At 47.5% G+C, this 24,967-nt stretch overlaps 7 protein-coding genes and 1 long non-coding RNA gene across 8 annotated transcripts in view; 3 read left to right on the top strand and 5 right to left on the bottom strand.

Annotated features, from left to right (window-relative positions):
- Positions 1-803: 803 nt before the first annotated feature.
- Positions 804-4,883, top strand: LOC108152284 (kinesin-like protein KIF18A). Its single transcript, XM_017281501.2, has 5 exons — positions 804-1,270; positions 1,340-2,420; positions 3,494-4,277; positions 4,363-4,494; positions 4,567-4,883. The coding sequence occupies exons 1-5, from the start codon at positions 969-971 to the stop codon at positions 4,671-4,673; spliced, it is 2,406 nt and encodes an 801-aa protein (XP_017136990.1). The 5' UTR covers positions 804-968; the 3' UTR covers positions 4,674-4,883.
- Positions 2,422-3,344, bottom strand: LOC108152286 (ribosome-recycling factor, mitochondrial). Its single transcript, XM_017281504.2, has one exon. It carries the CDS (start codon positions 3,278-3,280, stop codon positions 2,495-2,497), a length of 786 nt encoding a protein of 261 aa, XP_017136993.1. The 5' UTR covers positions 3,281-3,344; the 3' UTR covers positions 2,422-2,494.
- LOC108152287 lies at positions 4,780-5,364 on the bottom strand. The gene has a single exon (XM_017281505.2). It carries the CDS (start codon positions 5,343-5,345, stop codon positions 4,875-4,877), a length of 471 nt encoding a protein of 156 aa, XP_017136994.1. The 5' UTR covers positions 5,346-5,364; the 3' UTR covers positions 4,780-4,874.
- A 152-nt stretch (positions 5,365-5,516) lies between these two features.
- Positions 5,517-6,985, bottom strand: LOC108152285 (pyridoxal kinase). The gene is made up of 3 exons (XM_017281503.2): positions 6,597-6,985; positions 6,434-6,533; positions 5,517-6,374 (listed from the first exon to the last, which is right to left on the bottom strand). Exons 1-3 carry the CDS (start codon positions 6,690-6,692, stop codon positions 5,665-5,667), a joined length of 906 nt encoding a protein of 301 aa, XP_017136992.1. The 5' UTR covers positions 6,693-6,985; the 3' UTR covers positions 5,517-5,664.
- A 4,261-nt stretch (positions 6,986-11,246) lies between these two features.
- Positions 11,247-13,690, bottom strand: LOC108152578. Its single transcript, XR_001774834.2, has 3 exons — positions 13,183-13,690; positions 12,944-13,119; positions 11,247-11,694 (listed from the first exon to the last, which is right to left on the bottom strand). It is a non-coding gene; the product is annotated as an uncharacterized LOC108152578 (long non-coding RNA).
- Positions 13,691-14,095: 405 nt separating this feature from the next.
- On the top strand, positions 14,096-15,313 carry LOC108152576 (28S ribosomal protein S35, mitochondrial). Its single transcript, XM_017282015.2, has 2 exons — positions 14,096-14,321; positions 14,390-15,313. Exons 1-2 carry the CDS (start codon positions 14,195-14,197, stop codon positions 15,256-15,258), a joined length of 996 nt encoding a protein of 331 aa, XP_017137504.1. The 5' UTR covers positions 14,096-14,194; the 3' UTR covers positions 15,259-15,313.
- Positions 15,314-15,963: 650 nt separating this feature from the next.
- On the top strand, positions 15,964-19,493 carry LOC108152575 (N-acetylgalactosaminyltransferase 6). Its single transcript, XM_017282014.2, has 4 exons — positions 15,964-16,140; positions 16,413-17,250; positions 17,311-18,079; positions 18,135-19,493. Exons 2-4 carry the CDS (start codon positions 16,655-16,657, stop codon positions 18,798-18,800), a joined length of 2,031 nt encoding a protein of 676 aa, XP_017137503.1. The 5' UTR covers positions 15,964-16,140; positions 16,413-16,654; the 3' UTR covers positions 18,801-19,493.
- Positions 19,494-20,078: 585 nt separating this feature from the next.
- Positions 20,079-24,967, bottom strand: part of LOC108151565 (DNA N6-methyl adenine demethylase) — a 102,062-nt gene continuing 97,173 nt past the window's right edge. Inside the window, 1 exon segment of the mRNA XM_033387314.1 lies at positions 20,079-24,947. Coding sequence (XP_033243205.1) covers positions 22,037-24,947 — 2,911 coding nt within the window. The 3' untranslated portion in view covers positions 20,079-22,036.

Below are 24,967 nucleotides of genomic sequence, written 5' to 3'. Positions count from 1 at the left end.
CAATTTTCTACCTGACTGGCTTATTTTACCCACTTGGTTTTATTGGATTTTGTCTGAAAAAAGGTTTCAAGGAAATAGGTCAAACAAAAAGAGGTATTAGCGAAATAGGTCACACAAAATAACGAAAGAGGATAAGCATTCATATTGTTCAATTTTTATATTTCGTAGAAAAATTCTGGCTGGGTAGTTTTTAGTCCTTGCTTATATTGTATTTTGACTAAAACAAGGTATAAACAAAATAGTTAAACAAAACAGTCGCAATGTTGCTGGTATTTGAAGACTTGATGCGTGTATAACCTTTGTATACCCTATGTCGTTAATTGAATATGAAGATCCTGTGTTTCAAACTGTTTTTAAAACGTAATTAGTAAAGAAATTTTTTCAAATTTATATGTTTTCGACATATTCATGCATATCATTAGTATAGTGTATATATATATCTCGATCCTGATACCTACGGAGCCTGGGATGACAAACACTTTCTCAATTCTATAATATCCTTTTCCCTAGGGTATGAAAATTAGTGTTGCCGGGAGTCAGTGTTTCCTACTGGTTATTACCGATTCAAGTGAATACCGAAATATACGGTCTCATTTTCAAAATATACCGTAAATATACTGACGAATTCAAGTTATATTCCACATATTCCTCGATTATGATATTCCGTCGAATATTATTAGCTAGCTAGGACCCTCAGTTCTAGCTCATAATTTTATCCGATTGAAAAAAATAACTTTACTGTGCACAAAAATTTCTGGCAGCACTCCACTATCGATACTTATCGTAGCAACTCTGGAAATACAGATCTAAAGCAAATTTGAGAAAGACGCCTACAAAAGGGAATGATAGTTTCTATTCAAACAACAACGCTCGTTTCCAGCCTGTACAAGAAAATTATTTTGCGGTACAACTGTATGGTTTCGTATTGAATCTTTAAAAGAACTTCTGCGAACAGATATAAAATTATAATGCCTGTGGAGCACACAAATATAAAGGTGGCAGTGCGCGTAAGGCCGTATAATGCTAAGGAGCTAGGTCATCAGCAAAGGAGCATCATCAAGGTTATGGATAAATCGGCGCTGCTTTTCGATCCAGACGAAGACGACGACGAATTCTTCTTCCATGGCAGCAAACAGAATTACCGCGACATTACAAAACGCATGAACAAGAAGCTGACGATGGAATTCGATCGCGTATTCGACATAGACAACACAAATCAGGAACTATTTGAAGAGTGTACGGCGCCGCTGGTCGACGCGGTGCTCAATGGGTAAGGGTGGCCTCACATGCCTTTGTTTACAAGTATTTCACATCCCTAATTGTGTGTGTGTATTTACAGGTACAACTGCTCTGTGTTTGTGTATGGCGCTACAGGAGCCGGGAAGACATTCACAATGCTGGGCAGCGAGGCAACTCCCGGCATAACGTTTCTGACCATGCGCGACCTGTTCGAGAAGATCCAAGCGCAAAGTGATGCGAGGAAGTTCGATGTGGGTGTCTCATACCTGGAGGTGTACAACGAACATGTTATGAATCTGCTCACAAAGTCGGGTCCGCTAAAACTACGTGAGGATTCCAACGGTGTGGTTGTGAGCGGGCTGCGACTGACGCCCATATACAGCGCGGAAGAATTGCTGCGGATGCTGGCCCTAGGAAACGGGCATCGCACTCAACACCCAACCGATGCCAACGCAGAGAGCTCGCGATCCCATGCTATCTTCCAGGTGCACATACGTATCACTGATCGGAAAACAGACACAAAGCGAACTGTCAAGCTGTCGATGATTGATTTGGCTGGCAGTGAACGAGCGGCCAGCACCAAGGGTATTGGTGTGCGCTTCAAGGAAGGTGCTAGTATCAACAAGAGTCTTCTGGCACTGGGAAACTGCATCAACAAGTTGGCCGATGGCCTCAAGCACATACCCTACCGTGACTCGAACCTGACACGCATCCTTAAGGACTCTCTAGGCGGCAACTGCCGCACTCTGATGGTGGCCAACGTGTCGATGAGCTCTCTTACATACGAAGACACCTACAACACCTTGAAGTACGCTAGTCGCGCGAAGAAGATCCGAACCACATTGAAGCAGAACGTGATCAAGTCGAAAATGCCCACCGAGTTCTATGTGAAGAAGATCGACGAGGTCATGGCCGAGAATGAGCGACTGAAAGAGCGCAACAAAGCGTTGGAGGCGAAGGTAGCTCAGCTAGAGCGTGGAGGCAGCAATGGCTACGATCCGCAGGAGCTGAAGTCATGGTACGGCAGGATAGATGCTGTATATGCCACTGCTAAGACGATGCAGGAACGCGTAATCGGCATACGGAGTAAGATTAAGATTATTAATTATCGTCAGACGCTGAAAAAAGACCTTGAGGAGTTCAGAAAGATGTTGTCCCAGGACCAACGGATGTGCCAAGAGGTAAGTGAACAAATGATAATAGTTTATTTTGCTTTTGAATCAGCGGAAGCGGGTCTCGAACACATCAATCAGTCTTAATTATCGCCAAGCAGCTCCTTCTGCTTGCTGGCCAGCAGCTTGTCCGCTTCGGCAATGAACTTATCCCCAATGGCCGTGACCTGGGTCTGGGCAGCAAAGGCATCATCTTTGCCGACGTCCGGCTGCTTCTTCAGTTTTCGAATGTGGTCGTTCTGAACGTTTCGTATGGCATCCCGGTACTTGACGAACAGAGCCTTGGCGTTCTTGGACAGATTCTCGCGGTGCTCCTTGGTCACCTTGGGTATGGGTATGAACAGTGTCGTGCCGTCCTGCTGGGGATTTAGATTCATGCCGCTCTTCTCGATGGCCCTCAGCACGTCGGGAATGGTTTGGGGAAAGGCAATCATGTTGACAATAATCGTCTTAGGATTCTTTCGCGATATCTGTGCCAGCTCCTGGAGCTCGTGTTCATCGCCGTCCACTTTGATGCGCAGCGTGTCAATGGCTCCGCTGGTAGAGCGTAGCGACAGGTGCTTGATAAAGTCCTCCTTCATCTGCTGCACCGACCTTTCCATCTGTGTGTTGAGGCTGTCCAAATTGATAATCTCTCGCAGTTGCTGCTCATTGATTTCCACTTTTCCCGCCTTTCCTTTGCCGCCTTTCTCCTTCTTTTTGTCCTTGCCTTTTGCATAACCGCGCGCCTGCATCAAGCCGGTCTGTATTTGCTGCGGCTGCTCCCGCTTCTCTACCGGCAACAGTCTGGCGGTGCAAGGGAGCAGTGACCGCCGCACTGGATCCGTGCGCCCACCCAGGGCTATTAAATGCAGCGTATTCCTGAGCATTTGTTTCAGTTTTGTAAATTTGTTTGAGTAAATGCGGCGGCGAGTGATCTGAACAGCTGTTTCTTGGGGCTGCCAACTTTGAAAAAATCGGACTAACGTAACGTAACATATCGTGACGTAATATAGTCAAGAAACGATGCTATACGCGGGCTTACTTGAATTTTAAGTTGTGTTTTAACGGAACTTATTGAATGATTCGATTAATTTGTTTAGGATTACCGACGTTTTAATAACTATATGACTACACTGGCTAATCAAAACGACAAATACACGGAAGAGCTGCCGAGCTGGCAAGATAAGGTGCAGCACGCCTACCGGGAAGTGGAGAGTCTGAAGCGCGAGGTCAATCAATCGAAGCTTCAGCAAATCCTTGGCCTTTATGTGAAGAGGAAGGATCTCGAACTGCAGATGGCAAAGCAGAATATATCCAGCAATCACCTGTACTTGATCAACCGGGAGCTGGTGGAGAACTCGGACATTATACGCAAATCCTTTACCACGGCTTGCGATGTCCTGTGCCAGACGTACAATCGTCTCGAGGATGCGGAGAAGTTGACACCGGAGATACAGGCATGTTACGATCGTCTGCACCTAAAAATGCGATTCGCTGAGTCTGAGGCGAACGCTACAGAATTCGAAGCGAACGAGACTGAGAAGACTGGGCACAAGCGTTTACTAGCCAGTGAGGAGGACGAAGAACAATCGACTACAAAAACGGCCAGTGCAAAAAAGCGCCAATTTGTGCAGAAAGCTGAAATTGACGATGATCTCCATTTGAGTGTGGACAGTACCGACAGCCTGGAAACAGACTCGGACTCTGACGAGGCGCACAAGACGTTCAAGAAGCCACATAATCTCAACCAGACGCAAGTCCTAAGCACTACCTACAATGCCCTGACGTCGACGGTCACAAAACAGCGAAATGTCCACCAACGCATTGTCACAGATCTGCTCTCCGACCAAAATGTACGCGGTGGCAACGACAAGATCAAGCAAGGTACTTATTCATAGACGAGTTTTTCCAGCCCAGCCCAGCCCAGCCGAGACGTAATTTGAACCTAATTAATGCTTTTCACTTGCAGTTCTGCTGAAGTCTAGCAACTTTACTACCCAAGGACTGCAGCGAACCCTGACCGCGGCCTCAATAGCCAAGGAAAACGTAAAATTCAATGGAAATTATGTGCGCAAGAGCCCGCGAGCCCTTGTGGCAAAAGGTTAGTACCAGAGAAGGCTTCTTCTGTTCTTTTATTCGGTATTTCATTCCCATTCCTTTCATCCATTCCCAGCAATGTCGGGAAATCCAACGTTAACCCGTAAACCACTGGGAACTGGAAATAAGGAGCCGCCTTTGGTAAAGTTCAATCGGGCCGCATCGTTTCGCTTGAAGAAATGAGGAGGGACGCCCTCTACGTTTGTTTTGATTTATATTTTTTTTTTCGCTTACTAGTTAGTTAGCTTAAGCTAACCCAACCCATCCAAACTTGAAACCTTCCACCATATTCGTCTTGAGTACTTTATTCAAACAGACACCACACCCTTTATATTTTGTTTACATGAATTTTTAATTTAAATTAAAACTGCGTCTCGCGCTTAACTAAAAATATATGGCCGCTTCCTTGCCATCACCAAGATTATGTCTGTCTCTGCGGTAAATGTCGTCCGCAGTCGCATGTCTATTGCTCCGAGGCGGGGCCAGACCCAGCAGGCCAAGGAGCATGTAGAGAAGCGCACCAAGATTTACGCCCATCAAAAGGAGCCCGGGTGCCAGCAGGGGACCGAGAAGGCCCAGCATGGCATTGGGAGCAGAAGGAGCTGGCCAGTTAGTTGTGTAAACACTGTCGTAGGCGTATTCTCCGCGTCGCCAGGGCTTCTGCGTCGGATGTCCGTTCTCGCTGATGGAGGGCCTCTGCCGATCGCCGTCTGGACTCAGGTCCAGTTCCTTGTTCTTGTTTTCAGCCGTCAGAGAATATCGCGGCACAAAGGCTGTCTCTGCGCCCGATTTTCCGTCGCTCCCGGATCCGCTGGCAACCGTGAGACAGGCAATAAAGATTAGCGGCAGCCACATATCTTCTGTTTTCAATGTTAAGCTTGTTTACCCGGCGTTCGACGTGCACTTTTATAGCCACCCACCTGCTGGTGGCAAGGCGAAGGGTATGAGCCGTGACTGGGACCGTGGCATGTGACAGTCTCGTGGTTCTTTTGAGCTGTCAAGATGCCAGTCTGGACTGGAGACGTACAATAAGCATATATTTATTTAAGGTAATCGTTGATCTGTTGTATATAATAGTATAATAATATAATATGATTAACGTAATTGCTGTTCATCTTGTGGTACCAAAAAGAAGGTTATTGTCTGGCTGACCCTGCGTGGGCAATTTCGTGGTCTAGTTAAGGCGATGCGCTCTGAGGAGAACCTGAGGCTTTTCGATCTCCGTCTTGCTCTGCACCAGCTTTAGTTCGCGCTCGCAGGCCTTGACTGGGCCGTCGTTATGCGGTAGGGCCGCGACAGTGCGCTTGATCACTGCCTGCAAACTGGCAATAGTCTTCTCGAAGACGTCGCTTACATCTTCACAGGCATGACTATGGGCGAGGAAAAGGGAGGCAAAGAGATCGCCTGTGCCGGTGAACACCAGATCCTTGCCGCCCTGCTTGGGTATATCGATAGCCAGCCTGGGGCCATTCAGCTGGCTTAGGAAGGCGCGCAGGACGCCCGGCTGGCCGAGATCACTGCTGGAGATGACCACCGTCTTGATCTGGCGCTTATGAAACCAATCCATGGCCTCCCACACAGCAGTCTCGCTGCGCACCTCCTTGCCCGTGAGCAGCTCAACCTCGTACTGATTCGGAGTTATGATGTCCGCCAAAGGAATGATTTCGTCACGATAGATAGGCAGCAGCTCCTTGGGAACGTACAGCTGACCGTTATCGCCCATAACAGGATCACAGACATATACCAGATTTGGATTAGCCTGGCGGAGCTTCTGCACAATGATTCCCACCTCGCGTAGGAACAGTGGATTGCCGATGTAGCCGGTCAACAGGTGGGAGTAGTGGCCCAGCAGCTCATTCCCCTCCAGACCTTCGATGATTGTGACTGTAAATGAATGGAGTTAGTCATAATCATAGCATCAATGGAATGGATGCTCACGTTACCAAGCTCTTTTTCGTTGGAAATGGGTCCCTTGAAGGTCTTGTAGCCCGTGTGATTTGAGAATTGTACGGAGTTCAACGGATCCACATCGAAGCCCAGCAACTAGACAGAGATAGCAACAGATGAAGGAACTTGAAAAGTATTGGCCTGTTGGAGATAACGAACCTGAAGCGGGTAGGTGGCTACTTTATTGCCCACATAGCCGTGCACCACATGACTCTGGATGGAGAGAACTCGTTTGGTTGCTGCTGCTGATGCCATTTTTACCAAGCAATCTCCTCTGCTGATCCGCACCACAGAAGAAAGGTACCTGGTTTCGTGGTGGAGTAGGAATATAGACTGCCGGTCAATGGTTACTTGAAGCTGGGGGCATACAAGTGCTGTTATCTGGAGCGGTCTGTGAAACGAAACTACCGATAAGAGGCACAAAACAGATTGTGATGCCCGTAAACAACAAGTCGTGAGCACAGACAGGGGGAGAGATTCAGAGAGTATGAGAGTATGCGTTTTTCCAATTACAACAATTGAGAGACCTTGGAAATATAATCAGTTCAGCTCTCAGTGGGAAGGCTCCCACCCACCCCGTAAAATATACCGCCTGACCCTCAGAAATATACCAAAATATACCGTTTAATTTTAAAAATGTACCATAAATATACTGACGAATTCAAGTCATATTTTACATATTCCTCGATTTTGATATTACTAGCTAAATAGAACCCTCAGCCCTGCCCATACATATAATTTTATCCGATTAATGAATCAATACTTGACTGGTTTAATTTAGATATTTGGCTTGTTTTCCTGCTGTTTTTGCTCCTCAACAACAATATAGCGTCTCGTTATGATGAAAAAAACGAACTTAGCCCACTTCAGCCCCCTCTATTTAATTAGTTCAACTACTTCAGGTAACAACGCTAACTTTCACCTGAACTGCGCTAAAGTTATTAAATTTTCATTATTTTCGGTGGAAAATTGAAAAACCCCTTTGGTTTATAATAGGTAAATCGTTCTCCGTCAAGGATTGGAAACCATATTGCTCAATTTTGATATACCGTCGAATATTATTAGCTAGATAGAACATTTAGCCCACATAATTTTATCCAATTAATTAACCTATTTTCTTATTGACTGGCTTATTTTAAACAATTGCTTTTGTTGGATTTAATCCAAAAAAAGATTTTAGCGAAAATGGGCAAACAAAAAAAACCAAAAAGGATAGTCGTTCATATTGCTAAATTTCGATATTCTGTTGAATAATTCCGGCTAACTAAAACCTTTAGTTTTGCCCACATAATTTTAGGCCATTGATGAATACATTTTCTACAAGATTGGCTAGTTTTTAGTCTTTGTCTTATTGTATTTTGACTAAAACAAGGTTTAAACAAAATAGTTCAACAAAAACATAGTCGCAATTTTGTGACGTTAATGTTGCTGGTATTTGAAGACTCATTTCTTGTCAACCAGAGTATGGACATTTGTATACCCTACCTTGTTAATTTAATACGAAGATAATGTGTTCCAAGCTGCTTTTAAACGTAATTAATAAAGACCTTTTCGCAGATTGATATGTTTTAGACGTATTCATGCATTTGATTAGTATCTTGTATAGATCCTGATCCCGATACCTATTCTTGGTCTCTGTAAGAAGACAATAAGCTGTAAAATGTCGTTGAAATAGCTTTAAAACAGAGACTGAGTTTCTATGTACCTTCTGAGAGCATATTTCACAATATATTTTTCCGCATAAACGGCCCGAGGCTTAAACCTTCACTTTCCCGTGTCCTGCGCTGCTTTGATGATTTTCCCACTTTAAATCAGTTGGCGCACTCGCCCCCGCTATTATTTATTTATTTACTTTACTTACCTCTTCCTTTCATTTAAGCAGGCCACCGGAGGGCCAGGAAGACCCTTTGCATGCCAGCGGAAGTCCTGCCAATCGACTGCCATCAGAAAAAGGGACATCCATTTTTTCACGATTTTCGCAAAAAATCATGATGGTTACATCATTAAATTTGCCAAAAATCGGCCTCATTTTCGTAGTCGAGATTTTTATGCCGTTCGACAGTCTGGATCCTTACGATCCTGGGAGACTAGGTCCTTCACCGATCGGGCCCTATTTGTCTGAGATATAGCCCTCCGAAGATTGACATATCATGAAAATACTGGTTTCTTCTGCACGCTATATCTCTGCAATACGGCAGCCGATCTGGGAGCGGCACGTCACTCCGTGATCGGGAGAGTCCTGCCAATCGACTGCCATCAGAAAAAAGGACATCAATTTGTTCACGATTTTCGCAAAAAATCATGATGGTTACATCATTAAATTTGCCAAAAATCGGCCTCATTTTCGTAGTCGAGATTTTGATGCCGTTCAACAGTATGGATCCTTACGATCCTGGGAGACTAGGTCCTTCACCGATCGGGCCCTATTTGTCTGAGATATAGCCTTCCGAAGATTGACATATCATGAAAATACTGGTTTCTTCTGCACGCTATATCTCTGCAATACGGCAGCCGATCTGGGAGCGGCACGTCTCTCCGTGATCGGGAGAGTCCTGCCAATCGACTACCATTAGAAAAAGGGACATACCTTTTTTTCGCGATCCTGGGAAAGTAGGCCGATCTGGCCCTAATTGTCTGAGATATAGCCTTCTGAAAATTTGCATAGCATTCAAATACTGGTTTGCTAGACGGCAGCCGATCGGGGCGTGGCATGCCTTTTCGTGATCGGGAGAGTCCTGCCAACCGTTTTGGCACCAGAAATAGGACATCACCAGCGGTCGTGATCGTCTCCGAATACGACATAGACCTTGCGTCCAAGTCGAATCCTTGCCTGTCGGACAGGCTGTGTTTTTTATTTGTTTCGATAATCTAGTCCGCTTCAGGTATCATTTAAAATTTGTATCTCTTTCAATGGAATCCGGAGAAGCGTAAATGTGCGAAGTTTTTCACGATTTTTGGACGAGATCGAATGCCTTGATTCTCAGAGCGGAGATTCAATGGTGAGAGGCCACAAAATCCACCCCACAATATTTCTTGCAGTGCCCCCACTCCAGCTGCGACGGATCACTTTCCAAGAGTGGGTAGACTTTCTACTGCACGTCAACAGACTCATGTTCGCCAAGTTGTAGTGTCAACATGTGCGACATGTTCGCTGTATGAACTGGTACATCCATATACTGTATGGTTAGTGGTTAAACCACTGAAAATAATGCTAATAATAAAATTAATAATTACTCTTGTATGTCCATTTGATCCTTCATCTTTAATCATCTTATTTCTTCTTCTTAAGCTATTATTTATTCGGCTACTTTATCTAACTCTTCCTTTCGTTTTGGCAGGTCGCCCCCTCCTGCATACCGGTGTCATGCCCGCCATCGCTTATCAGGGGTTTCCCCCTGCTGGTCTTCCGGTTCATATGAGCGAGTGTGCGCTCGATGACGGCTGTCCACTCCAGGCGCCTGCCCAGCAGACATCGCGAACTCCCCGCCGGCTCCAGCACAAGGGGCCACGATGACAGAATGGTATCCCAGCAGGACAGAAGCTCACCCCTTGCAATATCCGAACCTAGCAAGCCATCGTCATCCTTCGACCCGACCACCGACCGCAAGGACTTTGACTATGTCAACCAAGGGGCTACGCGGGCTAATAGACTCAAGATGTAGCTCGTAGTTGTTAGGTTTAAGGATATACGCGTCCATTTATTTAGATAGTAGATACAAATGCTTAAACTTGTATATTTATTTATACTAAGCTAAGTTTTGATGAATAAAACTATTGAAAAATCATCCTTGCTGTATCCTGTATGGGGGAAACTATCCCGACTGCAAAAAGGCGTGGCACGCCCAGATCGGTTGACAAAACAAAATAGTTTTGTTTGGGGAAAATGTCCTTGATCCTTGATAAGGACTCCATCAAATCAGGGACCTTTTTTGATCACAGGAAGCCATCGCAAGTCTAGATCGGCCCACAAATAGCCGAGAAAACTAGATATGTATGGTTGTGGCTGTTGGAGTCCTTACCGAAGGACCAAGGAGATTTTTCTGATCACAGCGGGCCATGACATGCCCCAATCGGGACACTACTAAGGGAGAAAACCAGATATACATGTCTGGAGAAAATATCCTTTATCCTTGGTCCTTGATATGGACTGCCTTAGATGAAGGATGTTATTCCGAAGTTATGTTATTGTTTGGTCGCTCAAATGGAGAAAAAGCAGAATCTAAAATCTGGGATACCAGGCGAACAGAAATCAGCAGGAGGTCGCTGGTTTTTTTAAATTCCTTTTAATTTTTTTTTACGATTTTCATATTTCAGGTTGAGGGTTGTTGTTGTACAACAACCAAAATTTGACAAAACAACTTTTGTTGTTGTCTCCGTTATTTGTGGCCCGATCTGACGTGCGATGTCTTCCTGTGTTCGGAATAGCTTCCTTGATCTAATGCGTTCCTTGTCAAGGACCAAGGATCAAGGATATTTTCTCCAGACATATATATATTGTTTTCTCCCTAATTTGTGGCCCGATCGGGGCGTGCCATGGCCCGCAGTGATTAAAAAACTTTCCTTGATCCTTCGGTAAGGACTACAACAACCCCAACTATACATATTTAGTTTTCTTGGCTAATTGTGCGCTGATCTGGGCGTGCGATGACTTCCTGTGGTCGAAAAAATGTCCCTGATTTGATGGAGTCCTTATCAAGGACATTTTCATTAATCAAAGATATCTAGTTTTCTTCGCTAATTGTGAACCGATCTGGGCGTATCACGCCTTTTTGTAATCGCGATAGTCTCACGATTCAGAAAACAGCAAGGTTGATCTTTCAATAGTTTTATTCATCAAAACTTAGCTTAGTATAAATAAATATACAAGTTTAAGCATTTGTATCTACTATCTAAATAAATGGACGCGTATATCCTTAAACCTAACAACTACGAGCTACATCTTGAGTCTATTAGCCCGCGTAGCCCCTTGGTTGACATAGTCAAAGTCCTTGCGGTCGGTGGTCGGGTCGAAGGATGACGATGGCTTGCTAGGTTCGGATATTGCAAGGGGTGAGCTTCTGTCCTGCTGGGATACCATTCTGTCATCGTGGCCCCTTGTGCTGGAGCCGGCGGGGAGTTCGCGATGTCTGCTGGGCAGGCGCCTGGAGTGGACAGCCGTCATCGAGCGCACACTCGCTCATATGAACCGGAAGACCAGCAGGGGGAAACCCCTGATAAGCGATGGCGGGCATGACACCGGTATGCAGGAGGGGGCGACCTGCCAAAACGAAAGGAAGAGTTAAATAAAGTAGCCGAATAAATAATAGCTTAAGAAGAAGAATAAGATGATTAAAGATGAAGGATCAAATGGACATACAAGAGTAATTATTAATTTTATTATTAGCATTATTTTCAGTGGTTTAACCACTAACCATACAGTATATGGATGTACCAGTTCATACAGCGAACATGTCGCACATGTTGACACTACAACTTGGCGAACATGAGTCTGTTGACGTGCAGTAGAAAGTCTACCCACTCTTGGAAAGTGATCCGTCGCAGCTGGAGTGGGGGCACTGCAAGAAATATTGTGGGGTGGATTTTGTGGCCTCTCACCATTGAATCTCCGCTCTGAGAATCAAGGCATTCGATCTCGTCCAAAAATCGTGAAAAACTTCGCACATTTACGCTTCTCCGGATTCCATTGAAAGAGATACAAACTTTAAATGATACCTGAAGCGGACTAGTTTATCGAAACAAATAAAAAACACAGCCTGACCGACAGGCAAGGATTCGACTTGGACGCAAGGTCTATGTCGTATTCGGAGACGATCACGACCGCTGGTGATGTCCTATTTCTGGTGCCAAAACGGTTGGCAGGACTCTCCCGATCACGAAAAGGCATGCCACGCCCCGATCGGCTGCCGTCTAGCAAACCAGTATTTGAATGCTATGCAAATTTTCAGAAGGCTATATCTCAGACAATTAGGGCCAGATCGGCCTACTTTCCCAGGATCGCGAAAAAAAGGTATGTCCCTTTTTCTAATGGTAGTCGATTGGCAGGACTCTCCCGATCACGGAGAGACGTGCCGCTCCCAGATCGGCTGCCGTATTGCAGAGATATAGCGTGCAGAAGAAACCAGTATTTTCATGATATGTCAATCCTCGGAAGGCTATATCTCAGACAAATAGGGCCCGATCGGTGAAGGACCTAGTCTCCCAGGATCGTAAGGATCCAGACTGTCGAACGGCATAAAAATCTCGACTACGAAAATGAGGCCGATTTTTGGCAAATTTAATGATGTAACCATCATGATTTTTTGCGAAAATCGTGAACAAATTGATGTCTCTTTTTCTGATGGCAGTCGATTGGCAGGACTCTCCCGATCACGGAGAGACGTGCCGCTCCCAGATCGGCTGCCGTTTAGCAGTCTATAACTTGCAGAAGAAACCAGTATCTTTATGACATGCAAATCTTCGGAAGGCTATATCTCGGACAAATAGGGTCAGATCGGTGAAGGACCTACACTCCCAGGATCGCGATGTCAGCCGGTCAGGCGGCTGGAGTTGACAGCCGTCATCAAGCGCACACTCGCTCATATGAACCTAAAGACCAGAAGGGTGAAGCCTCTCGTAAGCGATGGTGGGCATATCGGAGTCCGCTGGCATGAAAAGGGTCTTCCTGGCCACCGGTGGAGGCGACCTGCGAAAATGAAAGGAAGAGGTAAATAAAGTAAATGAATAAATAATAGCTTAATAACTGTACCTGGCGAGGTAAGAGAAGGGGATCGCGACAGAGCAGTTTTTGGCCAGAGAGGGTCTCGGCCAATAGAGCTGGACGATACAAAAATAAAAGAAGAGGGTGCGTGCGCCAACTGATTTAAGTGGGAACATCAACAGAGCAGCGCAGGACACGGGAAAGCCTCAGGCCGCTTATCCGGAGAAATATATTATGAGGCGGTAGCCGATAGCCAGACCCGAAGACCCTGGGATGTAATCAAGAAAGTTCGTTTGCGACATGTTCGGTGTATGAACAAGTGTGTATGGTTAGTGTGTCCCCACTCTTGCCAATTATCATTTCTAGCTCACACACCTTGCAAATTGTATATTTTTCATAGTATTTTCCAGTATGTTTGAAGACGCGTTATGGACTCTCCCTCTTGTTTAATGCACCAATGTAGAAATTGTAGAAACGCCACTTACAGCCATGTCCCAGGCCACATCGAATATTAATTCGTGATCAGCATTGAATTCCTGATCGTTTTCCATAAAAATCTCAATTTGTTCATTATTTTGGAAAAAATAATGTGAAAAACGGTGGTTTTTTACACTGGCGCTTCCAGGGGGCTTATATGAAAAAAGTCGGGCAAAAGTATGTGTCGCTTTTGGTAATTACATACAAATGTATTTAGCGTGTAGTTACCATGTAATGCACTTTATTTAATGAAATTTGTTGGTGACTGTTTTTGCTGAGACCTTATTTTATAAGCAATGCAATAAAGATGAAAATTTAAATTCAACCAGTCTTGTAGGAAATTAATTTAATAATCGGATAAAACGATGAGCTTAGAGCTGAGGGTCTTAGCTAGCTGGTAATATTGAACCGAATATCAAAAATGAGGAATATGATGCAATTTGAATACAAATAAATCGTCAGTATATTTACGGTATATTTTGAAATTTGTGACGTATTCGGTACACACACTGGTGTTTACGTAAAAGCCGCAATAATTGATAATTTTTTCAATAAAAACTTGTAATAAACGAAAGCAAACTACATGGCGGCCACCTTGACGCGTTTTTTGGAGCGCAGCCAACGAACCACGCACGCGGCGCTGAGCAGTGTGCGTCTTTTCAGCAACAGTAACCAGCAACAGCCGCAGCCAGAAGTGGAGGACGATGAGGGTAAGCAACTATTTGCTTACTCCATAGTAATATTAGTTATGCGTAGCTTTTCACTAACCTTTTCGCAGAGTTCCGTGTGCTGAACCTGCGTCCAGTTAAGCAGCAGTTCCAGAGGAGGAGGGACATCAAAAGGGATGATGTTACACCGCCCCGAACCACACGCATGGCTGTCGATCAGGACTGGACGGCGGCCTGGCCAGGTCCGCGTTCCTTCCATCCTGCCAGTGTGCCGTTGCCACTGCGACAGGGCTTCACGGAGCGCGGTGCAGCGGCGCCCTCCAAGTTTGCCAATGCGGAGCTGATGAAAATTCCAAATTTTCTGCATTTGACGCCTCCGGCGATTCGTCAGCAGTGCGAGGCCATTAAGAAATTCTGCACGCCCTGGCCGAAGAGTCTGGAGACCAAGGCCAAGTGGAGGAGCCACTTTCCCCTAGAAGTCATCACAACAGACTACTGTCAAAGTCTGCCCACGGTTCGCAATCCGGAGGCACGGCGCGTCACCGTCTCGTTAAAGCTGTCGGATCTGAAGTTTGACGCCCATGCAAGAGACAAGTTCCTGCGTCTCGTGGGGGAGCGTTACAACAAGGAGACGGACGTGCTTACATTTGTGACCGATCGCTGTCCGCTGCGAAAGCAGAACTATGACTACGCCCTGTATTTGCTCACGGCCTGTTACCACGAGTCCTTCATCACGGAGCCCTGGGAGGCGACCAAGTCCGAGGCTGACATGGAGGTGTATCTGTTCGAGCGGAACCAGGCCAAGCGCTCCACCGAGGCCATCCTCAATTGGAATGCGGCGGAAAATGCACAGAAAAAGTCTCCCAGTGCCAGCTATGCGCAGAGCGTGGAGCAATTAATAAACGAGGGCGAGAATGAGTACAACTTGGCCAAGTACAAGGAGGAGGTAATGAAGATGTTGAATGTTCCGACGCAGTAAGAATTAACCAATTGGCAATAAAGCAACCTTTGTTGAAATAAAGATGTAAAAGATATCGTGGGGTGATTTGATTTTACCGTGGGAGGATAGGATGGGTCTACAAGAAGAGTTTACAAACAGTATTATTTTCCGCGGCTTAATTCAAGTTGTTCGTCTGTTTCAATATAGGGGGTTAAGTGGGCTAAGCTATGTACGAACCTCACCTCGCCGAGTTTGAGCAACAATATGCTATGAGGACGGACATTTAATTAGCCTTCATGGTATGTTAGGCGAAAGGGGTGGCTTCCACCTTGCATGCATGGTATGGTTAACAAGGGTGATAGAACATTTCAATGTTTTTCGATGCAGGCGCCTGGATGCAAAGACCGATTTTATGACTTTTTTGTACATTTAGTAGATGTGTAAAGAAGGTCTGTTCAATTTAAAAGCTATTTCAACGAAATTTTGCAGATTATGGTCATTTTACTGATACCGAGAATATGCAGGAATCTAATTAAATGCATTAATATGTCAAAAACATGTCAACGCGAGACAAAATAGCTATTAATTAGGGGTCGAAGCAGCTTAGAAAACAGAATTGTAACATTAATTCAAGGACATAGGGTATACAAAATTCTATACTCTATAAATATGTTGTTTATGTGTAGAAAATGCGTACGTACCGTGTAGTTAGCATGTAGAAATAACAGCTGATGTTTGTTTGTGAACTTTCGTGGACGTGGACGGCAACGACACTTTGTTTGTTATTCAAATTAAGATTTCCGTTTAGTTTATGTTTAGCACTAAGCAATTTTGATTTTTCGAAGTTTCGAAATATTAAAAATTATTAACAAGTTTACAAATTATAACATATAACATTACGTGTATTTGATATCGTACGAGGTAAGTGCTGATTGCTACGCATTCGGTAAATTTGGCCCGTCGCCGGAAGTTCCTCGAGTGCTCTGCACTGCTTTTATCTCAACTTTAGTTTCAATTTGGTAAAAATGCCTTTGCAAGCGGCGACAAGCTACTGCCTCAGTAACAGTAACAACAAGAACAAGCAGGGCGCGCTTATCGGCGACTCGTGTTGAATGTGTAGTTGCTCGGATCCCTCGCCAAAGATATAATTTTTATATATACGTTCTTGTACATGACTATGTGTCTGTTTCTAGTTTGTCTTTGCAGCCAGTCGTTGTCAGGTCTGTCGCCCACGTTTCAGTTTGCTCTTGACGACGGTACCACATCTAGCTGCATCGGCTGCTCCAGCCAACACCTGAGCTAACACACGCCAACAACTGCCGTGCCGTGCCGCGCCGTACGCCAGCGTAGCGTGGCTGCCTATGCCGTTGAAGCCACCGCCCTGACACGTACACGGCGTATGCAGTGACAGGAAGAGAAGATCCAAGGAGCCAGAATGCGGAGGCCCAACTTCAAGTGGATGGTCAAGTCCATCCTGGTTCTGCTGATATCGCTCACCCTGCTGGTGCTCATTACCAGCTGGATATCTTCGAGCCCCTACACCAACCGGCCAGTTCATCACAGCGTCGAGCCGCAGCCCGAGAAGGCAGCGCTTTTGGGTCAAAAGGCCGCCGCTGTGAACGAAGATTCAGTAGAACGTCTTCAGCCCATTCATGTCGAAGCGCCTAAGCCCCGACAACAGGCGGAACCAGAAGCAGAACCCGAAAAAGAACTTGACCCCGAATCAGATTATCCTGAGGAAAAACCCAAACGGATGCGGCCGAAGAACGACGAATATGGCCAGCAGCCTGAGCAAGAGATGCACGTGAAGCCACATGACCAGCAGAACGTCGTAAAAGATTGGCACGACTACGCGGCGATGGATAAAGATGCTTTGCGCGTTGGTATCGGGGAAGGGGGCAAGGCAGCCAAACTGGAGGATGAGGCGACGCTAGAGCAGGAGCGTAGAATGTCCTTGGAGAATGGCTTCAATGCTCTGCTCTCCGACTCCATATCTGTTAACCGCTCGCTCCCCGACATTCGCCACAAACTGTAAGTAAAAAGCAGTAAAGGTCCACCTATCACATCACTAGCCATGTAATTTCCTTATAGCTGCCGCCAGAAGGACTACCTGGTTAACCTGCCTACTGTCAGCGTTATCATCATTTTCTATAACGAGTATCTGAGCGTTCTGATGCGCTCCGTCCACAGTCTGATCAATAGGTCGCCCAAAGAGCTGCTCAAGGAGATAATTTTGGTGGACGACTTCAGTGACCGCGACTATCTGCACGCAGAGCTGGAGCTCTACATAAAGGAGCACTTCAGTAAGATCGTTCGTGTGGTGCGTTTGCCCAATCGCACGGGCCTCATTGGAGCGCGTTCGGCCGGGGCACGAAACGCAACCGCGGAAGTGCTCCTCTTCCTCGACTCACACGTGGAGGCCAACTACAATTGGCTGCCACCGCTACTGGAGCCGATTGCCAAGAACAAGCGCACAGCTGTCTGTCCCTTCATCGATGTCATCGACCACGCCACCTTCAACTATCGCGCCCAGGACGAGGGTGCACGCGGTGCCTTTGACTGGGAGTTCTACTACAAGCGACTGCCGTTGCTGGATGAGGATCTAAAGTATCCCGCCGATCCCTTCAAGAGTCCCGTCATGGCCGGAGGCCTTTTTGCCATATCCAGGGAGTTCTTCTGGGAACTTGGCGGCTACGACGAGGGCCTGGACATCTGGGGCGGCGAACAGTACGAGCTGAGCTTCAAGATCTGGATGTGCGGCGGCGAAATGTACGACGCACCCTGCTCCCGCATTGGGCACATCTATCGTGGCCCTCGCAATCACGTACCCAGTCCCCGAAAGGGTGATTACCTGCATAGAGTAAGTGGAATCTGTTTATAATGGTATTGAATCTCATCAGGGCCTTCCGTTGCAGAACTACAAGCGAGTGGCCGAAGTCTGGATGGATGAGTACAAGAACTACCTGTACGACCATGCTGACGGCATCTACGACCGCATCGATGCCGGAGATCTGACGGAACAAAAGGCGATACGCAAAAAGCTAAAGTGCAAATCCTTCAAGTGGTTCATGGAAGAGGTGGCATTTGACCTGATCAATAGCTATCCGCCCGTAGATCCGCCCACCTTTGCGCTCGGTGCCATACAGAATGTCGGCGATAAGCGCCTATGCATAGATACGATGGGACGCCGAAAACACAAACGGATGGGCATGTATGCCTGCGCTGAGGACCTTAAAGTGCCACAAAAGACACAGTTCTGGGAGCTCAGTTGGAAGCGCGACTTGCGGCTGCGTCGTAAGAAGGAATGCCTGGACGTCCAGATTTGGACTGAGAATGCGCCCGTCTGGCTCTGGGACTGCCATTTGCAGGGGGGAAATCAATATTGGTCCTACGACTACCACACACAAACCATCAAGCACGGCCGGGATGGGAGGCGGTGTCTGGAGCTGCTGCCCTTCGCCCAGGAGCTGGTGGTGAACAAGTGCAACAACAGTAATACGTTCATGAAGTGGAACTTTGGCTCCTTTAATAAGACGGCACTAGACAACTACGACAAGGATCTCGTCCTGAATCTGGATTGATTGACTCAACTCCCACTTGCCATGTACTTAACAGTTCGATGTAAATACCTAGGCTAATCTATATATACAAACATACTATATATACATACATATATGAAGTAGGTTGTAAGATAATTGGCCAATTTACTACGACTTAAGCGCACATTCCAATGCTGCATTAAACGAGACTATATATACAATATACAAAAATATACATACATACATACATACATACATATATGTACATACACTCGTACCGTACCCATACGAGGATTGTGTTCACGTGGCTGCCCAAACTCTTTAAATTCAGTATGACAGTAGGACAAGAAAAATGCACATGAGCGAGTGTAACTTTGTTTTCGTTTTATTTAATATTAATATCTGTTTGCTTTCAATACGCGTACTTTAAATAAATATAATTTATGTTTCCTCCTACTGCTCCTCTCCTCTCTCCACCGTAACTTCTTCACATTCTGTATATGCTGTATACAATATACGGTTATCAGAGTCGTCGCGTATTGTGTATCGTCTTACAATATGTATTCATGTATGTATCTTCTTCTCTGACATTTGCACCGGGCGAGCGGTGCGCCGTGCCTTATCTTTGTTCTGCTCTGTTCTGTTCTGTTTTTTTATGTTATGTTCCGTCCTCTTCTGTTCTATACTCGCTTATTACCTATGCTTCAGTGTTAATTGTTTTTCTGCTTTATCATATGCCAATATTTATAGTATATATGGGTGTGTATATACTGGTGTATGTATATGCAGCTATGTGTGCTGCGCGCCCCGCAAAACTCAAAAGCCTTTCGAGGATCTATGGTGTTTGTTTGTTTGTGTGTAACTTAATAAATGGCAAAAGATTTGCTTTTATTTGAAAATTAAAAAAAAAAAGCATTTACAAACTATAATAGTTGTTGGCTCGCATAATCAGTTAATCAATTATCATAATTTACGGTTAATATATATATATATATATATACTATATATATATTTTTATAAACATTTAAATATTTATCAAAACATGTTTTTTCTTGTTGCTCAAAAGTCTTCTTCGCTGCCTTACATTTACATTACATTACGCGTACATTCCACATGCAAAAGTACGATCTCTTCTCCGTCAACTCTCGGTCTCCGTCTCCGTCGGCGTTTCCGTCTCCGTCTCCGTCTGCGTTTCCGCTTCCGCTTCCGTTCTTATAGTACTAGTTCGTCAAATTATAGAAGTAAAGTACGTATTATTTTCAATAACCATTTTTGTTTGTTTTTTTTTGTGCAAAATATATGTATGTATATGTATGTGGGTTGTGTCTACACTAATTTGATTTGAAATTCAGTTGCGCTGCCACATTTTCATTTTCATTTCCATCTTCATCTTCATTTCATCCTAATTTTTGTTTTTTGTTTTTTGTGTCTTTGTGTTTTGTTTGTTTGGATGGATACAACAATTACATTACAAATGAGTAGGCAAAAAATTAGTTAATTTGTAGTAGTTATTGTTTTTGTTGTTGTTGGTTGTTTAGTGCTTAATACTTGATTGGTTTCGAGTCTTTTTGGGTTTTCGTTTACGTTTCCTTTTGCCTTTGAAATGAAATCTCGCCTTTCTTGCCTTTCTTTACCATCCACACTTACAGCTCTCACTTGGGAAAATCATAATAACTACAGTAAAACCTTTTGCTTTGCGATCATTGTTTTTTTTTTTTTGGTCGCATCAATATCAATAAATATATATGTAACTGACACGTGTGTTTGTGTGTGTGTGTGTGTATTTTGCTTATACTAAGATTAAATTACGATTAAAGTTACAAAAAAAATGTCTTGCTGCCTTACATTTCCTCAGCTTTAGCTTTAATGCCGCCCACACTCGCGCGCTCTCTCTCTCTTTCTCTCTATATCTCTCTCTCTCTCTCTCTCTCTCTCACTCTCTGCTCAAAAAATAACTGATCTTTCGTCTCTGGCCCTGCTGTCTCCTCTGCTTTGGGTGTGGTGTGTGGATTGGAGTTAACGGTTAATCAAGCAGTCCAAATGAAAGCCTGCTCTGCTTGAGCGTCCGCAAGGGGAACAGCCTCCCATTTGTCTTTGGAGCAATTTGAATCCGATTGGCACTGGCCACGCAGCCCGAGCACCAAGGGACAGACAAATTGTGGGAACTTGGGTGGAGCTGTACTCTTTCTTTTTCTTTTGTAGTGTAGTATAGTGTGGTGTAGTGTAGTGTAGTGTAGTTTATCGACTTGGCTTCTCTTCTTTTCCTTTTTTTTAGTAAAAACTGTTTCTGTTACCAACTATGTATATTGTTTTTGTGTGTGTTGCGAAATTCTTTACGTTTTTCTAGTTTCTTTAAAAAAATTGTTTATTTGTACTTTTGGCAATGATCTTTTTTTGTTTAACTTCCACTAACTCTTAGTATTTTCCTTTTGTTTCTGCTCGCAAGAGAAACTCAAGCAACGTTTCATTAGCATTTGCTGTTTTATTATTAGTTTTAGTGTGTGTTTTGTTTTGTTTTACTTTGTTTTCCTTTAGTATTCGTTTTGTTGTTCTGTAGTTTGTTTGTTTGTTTGTAGTGTGATTGTTTCGTTAAGTTTCGTTTCGTCTTCACTCCATTCTCCGTTCATTCTTTTAAACATAGAAAAAAAACTACTAATTTACTCGTAACATAAGTGGACAACAGTTGCTGCTGCTGCTGCTGCTGCTGCTGCTGCTGATGCCGGCTGCTGGCTGCTGGCTGCCGGCTGTTGTCGCCGGTCTTAAGAAACTAAAGTTGATAGATTTATTAAACTAGCTGCATGTTCTTGTGGTTGATTTTCTTCCAGTGTGTAGCTTGGGGTGTGTGTGTGTGTGTGTGTGTGTGTGTGCTGTGGAATGGTGGACTGGCAGCGCCAACTCTCTTTCGCATTCTTTCTCCTGCTGCTGCTTACTCCTTACTCTCCCGATCTCCCGATCTCCCGATCTTCCTCTCCTCCTCCTCCTCTCCTCGTATGGCACACGAAATCAGACGCATATACAAAAATAATTTACTGGGTTTAGCTTTGAGAGAATTTTCAGTCATTGTGTGGGACTTAAGATTAGAGCGGCGGTGCTTGGGGCAGCAGTGGAACTGGAACTGGAACTAGAACCGCACCCGGTTCCCGCCGTTGCGGGGAGTGCTGCTCCTGAGGATGATGATGATTCTGATGCTGTTGCTGTTGCTGATGCTGACGCTGTTGCTGTTGCTGCTGATGTTCACCAGTAGAATGATCTGCCGAGCCGCTGATAGGCGGACAGGTTCAGGTCTGCTGCTGCTGCGGCGGCGGCGGCGGCTGCTGCTGCTGCTGCTGCTGCCCCGCTCCTGGCGTGGGAGCCTGGCCACCCTGGCCATTCCCATTGCCATTGGCGCTGGCGCTGTTGTTGGCGCTGCCATTCGTGGACGAAGTCGGACTGCTATTGCCCTCCTGATAGGGCCCCGTAACCACACAAGGATGCATAGGAAACAGGGTCGTCCACGATGTTGTTGTTAGTGTTGGTGCGTGGAGGGCAACTTTCTCGTTTTTTGGCTGCTGTTCGTTCGACTGTGACTTCTTGGCGCTCGCGTCGGCGCTGCTCTTCTTCTTCTTGCTGCCGCTGGCTCCGTTCTTGAGCGGCTGTCCGTTCTCCTTCTTGATGGCGGAGGGCGGCACGGGTGCCAGATCGTCGTGGCCCAGCATCGCGTCGTCCAGGTCCAGGTCGTCGTCCTCGCCGGCGGCCTTCTTCAGCAGACGCTCGCGCTCCTCTTTGGCTTTGTTGTCGAGGTCCGTGTTGATCTTCTTCACCCGCATCTTCTCCTCCCACTCGTCGATGCCGTGCCGGGAGCGATTCAGGTTGCGGTGCTGGTAGAAGATCAGCGTCATCCGCGTCGGATGGTGGCGGTCTGGCCGCCGCACGGCCGTCGTCGCGTGCATCTCGTGCTTGGCGCACTCGATCAGGACGCTGCCGTGGTTCAGGGCGATGGCCACGCCCCCCATCTGGGGATCCTGGAAGGCCTCGATGTTCTCATTGATCTCGGCCACCTCGCCGATGGGCTCGATCTTGCTCGAGTTGGTGCTGACTGGCGACGCCGTGGGTCCCGCGGGTCCCCCTCCGCTTCCACCCCCTCCCGTTCCACCCAGTCCGCCTCCTGCTCCCGAGCCCGCACCATTGGCGTCGCTGCCCGTCGAGTCACCGGGCGGCGGCACCGACAATGGCGTGGCCACTGTCGGCTCCACCGAGGGCGTTCCCATCTGGCCGACAGCGCCCACAGCTCCGTTGAGATCCGGCAGAATGGTCTGCGGCGGCGTTGCCGCCAGCTGCTGCTGATGCTGCTGCTGCTGTTGCTGCTGCTGCTGCTGCTGTTGGTGGTGCAGTGGTGCGGGGGCCGTGATCGAGGGCTTCTGCAGTCCTGCGATCGTCGGCGCAACGGCCCCGTGCGACGCTATCAGCGTTCCGCCTCCTCCGGCGGCGGGATTCGCCGCTCCGTAGCCGGACGCTGTCTGATGGTGGCCGTACACGTTCCAGTTGGGCGACGGCGGTGGCGGCGTGGGCGGCGGCGTCTGCTGCGGCGGGTACATGCCGTACGGCGAGTACGCCTGGTGGTGGTAGCCGTAGTTGTAGTTCATGTTCTGGTACGCATCGTAGGCGGAGTACGCCGAGTGCGGGGGCGGCGGCGGCGGCGGGTACATCTGGTAGTTGTTGGCGTACTGCGCCGTGTACTGGTAGTCGCTGGGCGGCGGCTTCGGCTTGACGAATCCTTCTTGCGGATGGTGCGGGTGGTGCGGGTGGTGTGGATGGTGGTGCGGCGGATGGTGGTTGGTGGCGGCGGCAGCGGCGGCGGCAACGGTGGTGAGTGGTGCGAGATTAGTCATGGGTTGCATGGCTGTCAAAGCGGTTAACTTACTCTCGGCCACTAGGCTGTGGTTCACCAGGGTCGTCGAGTCCGGGTTCTCCTCGCTGACCATGCGGCCCTTCAGCTCCACTCCCTCTACGCCTCCTACTCCTCCTCCTCCTCCTCCCACTCCCACGCCCACTCCCCCCACTCCGGGTGGCACACCTCCCACTCCTGTTACGGCGCTCTGCTGCTGCTGTTGCTGCTGCTGCTGCTGTTGCTGCTGCTGCTGCTGGTGCTGCTGCTGCTGCAGGCTGTCCGTACCCGGACCTGTGCCCGTGCCCGGCAGATGGGTCACCGCTGTCGGGGTCAGGTTGTTGTAGCTTGGCACATAGCCGTTGGTCGCATCGTGCTGCGAGGCCGTCGTGGTGGGCGTGATCGGAGGTGGCCCTGTGGCAGGCGCTCCTCCTCCTCCCGCTGCCAAAAGTGTGGACGCGGCCGTGGCCGAGGGCGGCGTCACCGTGTTGTGGTGCTGCGCCGTCAATTGGGGCTGTGCCGTGGGCGTGTTCGGAGTGAGGGGCGGAACACCTGCTACTCCGGGGGGTCCTCCTCCCAATCCCGGAGGTCCGGCCTGGCCGCCCATGCCCATGGCGTGCGGCGCCGGCCAGTTGCCGTAGTAGTTGCGCGAATCGATGTAGGAGCCCGTCTGGTAGTCGTAGGAGTAGGGCGAGTCCAGGACGGTGCTCGAGATCTGGTTGGACTGCAGCTGGGCGTCCGTGAAGGTGTCGATCATGGTGGCCATGTTCATCAGGCTCGAGTTGGAGCTCATCAGCTGGCCGGGCTGCTGCTGCTGCCCGGCGCCGGCAGCGCCAGGCGGTGCACCCACCTGACCCACGCCCGCGCCCGCGCCGTTGCTGGCGTTCGGATTGGCGCCGTGCACGGGCGGAGTGCTGAAGGCACTGCCCGCCGGGCTGGGATTGTTCGTTACTGGGGTCTGGCAGCGGGGCGAGGGCGTCGATGGGGGCGCCGAGCCCGGCGTGGAAGCGCTGGAGTTGTTCGACTGATTGGACTTGGCTTTGGACTTGGACTTGGCGCCGCTTCCTCCGCCGTTGGCATTGCCGCCCGTTCCCGCTCCGTTCTCCTTCTTGATGTGCGCCCCGCCCAGGGCGGGCGGACTGCTCTGCTGGGACTGCGTCTGCGGCTGGCCTGCTCCGTTGCTGGAGCTGCTCTGGCTGTTGGCGTCCCCGGCGGCGTCTTGGTCCCCGTCCGGGGGAGCCGCCTCGTCGCCCTCTTTGCGCTTCTTTCCATGGCGGCGGCAGGGGATCAGCGGCGTGGATCGGACGCGTACTTCGCAGGGGAATCTACAGGGAGAGGCGCAGGG

This window comes from Drosophila miranda, chromosome XR, assembly GCF_003369915.1.
Source record: "Drosophila miranda strain MSH22 chromosome XR, D.miranda_PacBio2.1, whole genome shotgun sequence".
Taxonomy (NCBI): domain Eukaryota; kingdom Metazoa; phylum Arthropoda; class Insecta; order Diptera; family Drosophilidae; genus Drosophila; species Drosophila miranda.
This window is presented reverse-complemented; position numbering and strand designations above follow the sequence as displayed.

What these genes read in the sequence shown, in the direction of transcription:
- LOC108152284 (XM_017281501.2), top strand. Translation starts at nt 969, where the DNA reads ATGCCTGTGGAGCACACAAATATAAAGGTGGCAGTGCGCGTAAGGCCG. An exon ending in GTCGACGCGGTGCTCAATGG is followed by an intron (nt 1,271 to 1,339) that starts GTAAGGGTGGCC and finishes GTGTATTTACAG; the next exon opens with GTACAACTGCTCTGTGTTTG. An exon ending in ACCAACGGATGTGCCAAGAG is followed by an intron (nt 2,421 to 3,493) that starts GTAAGTGAACAA and finishes TAATTTGTTTAG; the next exon opens with GATTACCGACGTTTTAATAA.
- LOC108152286 (XM_017281504.2), bottom strand. Translation starts at nt 3,280, where the DNA reads ATGCTCAGGAATACGCTGCATTTAATAGCCCTGGGTGGGCGCACGGAT.
- LOC108152287 (XM_017281505.2), bottom strand. Translation starts at nt 5,345, where the DNA reads ATGTGGCTGCCGCTAATCTTTATTGCCTGTCTCACGGTTGCCAGCGGA.
- LOC108152285 (XM_017281503.2), bottom strand. Translation starts at nt 6,692, where the DNA reads ATGGCATCAGCAGCAGCAACCAAACGAGTTCTCTCCATCCAGAGTCAT. An exon ending in TAGCCACCTACCCGCTTCAG is followed by an intron (nt 6,534 to 6,596) that starts GTTCGTTATCTC and finishes ATCTCTGTCTAG; the next exon opens with TTGCTGGGCTTCGATGTGGA. An exon ending in TTCCAACGAAAAAGAGCTTG is followed by an intron (nt 6,375 to 6,433) that starts GTAACGTGAGCA and finishes ATTCATTTACAG; the next exon opens with TCACAATCATCGAAGGTCTG.
- LOC108152576 (XM_017282015.2), top strand. Translation starts at nt 14,195, where the DNA reads ATGGCGGCCACCTTGACGCGTTTTTTGGAGCGCAGCCAACGAACCACG. An exon ending in AGAAGTGGAGGACGATGAGG is followed by an intron (nt 14,322 to 14,389) that starts GTAAGCAACTAT and finishes ACCTTTTCGCAG; the next exon opens with AGTTCCGTGTGCTGAACCTG.
- LOC108152575 (XM_017282014.2), top strand. Translation starts at nt 16,655, where the DNA reads ATGCGGAGGCCCAACTTCAAGTGGATGGTCAAGTCCATCCTGGTTCTG. An exon ending in CCCGACATTCGCCACAAACT is followed by an intron (nt 17,251 to 17,310) that starts GTAAGTAAAAAG and finishes ATTTCCTTATAG; the next exon opens with CTGCCGCCAGAAGGACTACC. An exon ending in AGGGTGATTACCTGCATAGA is followed by an intron (nt 18,080 to 18,134) that starts GTAAGTGGAATC and finishes CTTCCGTTGCAG; the next exon opens with AACTACAAGCGAGTGGCCGA.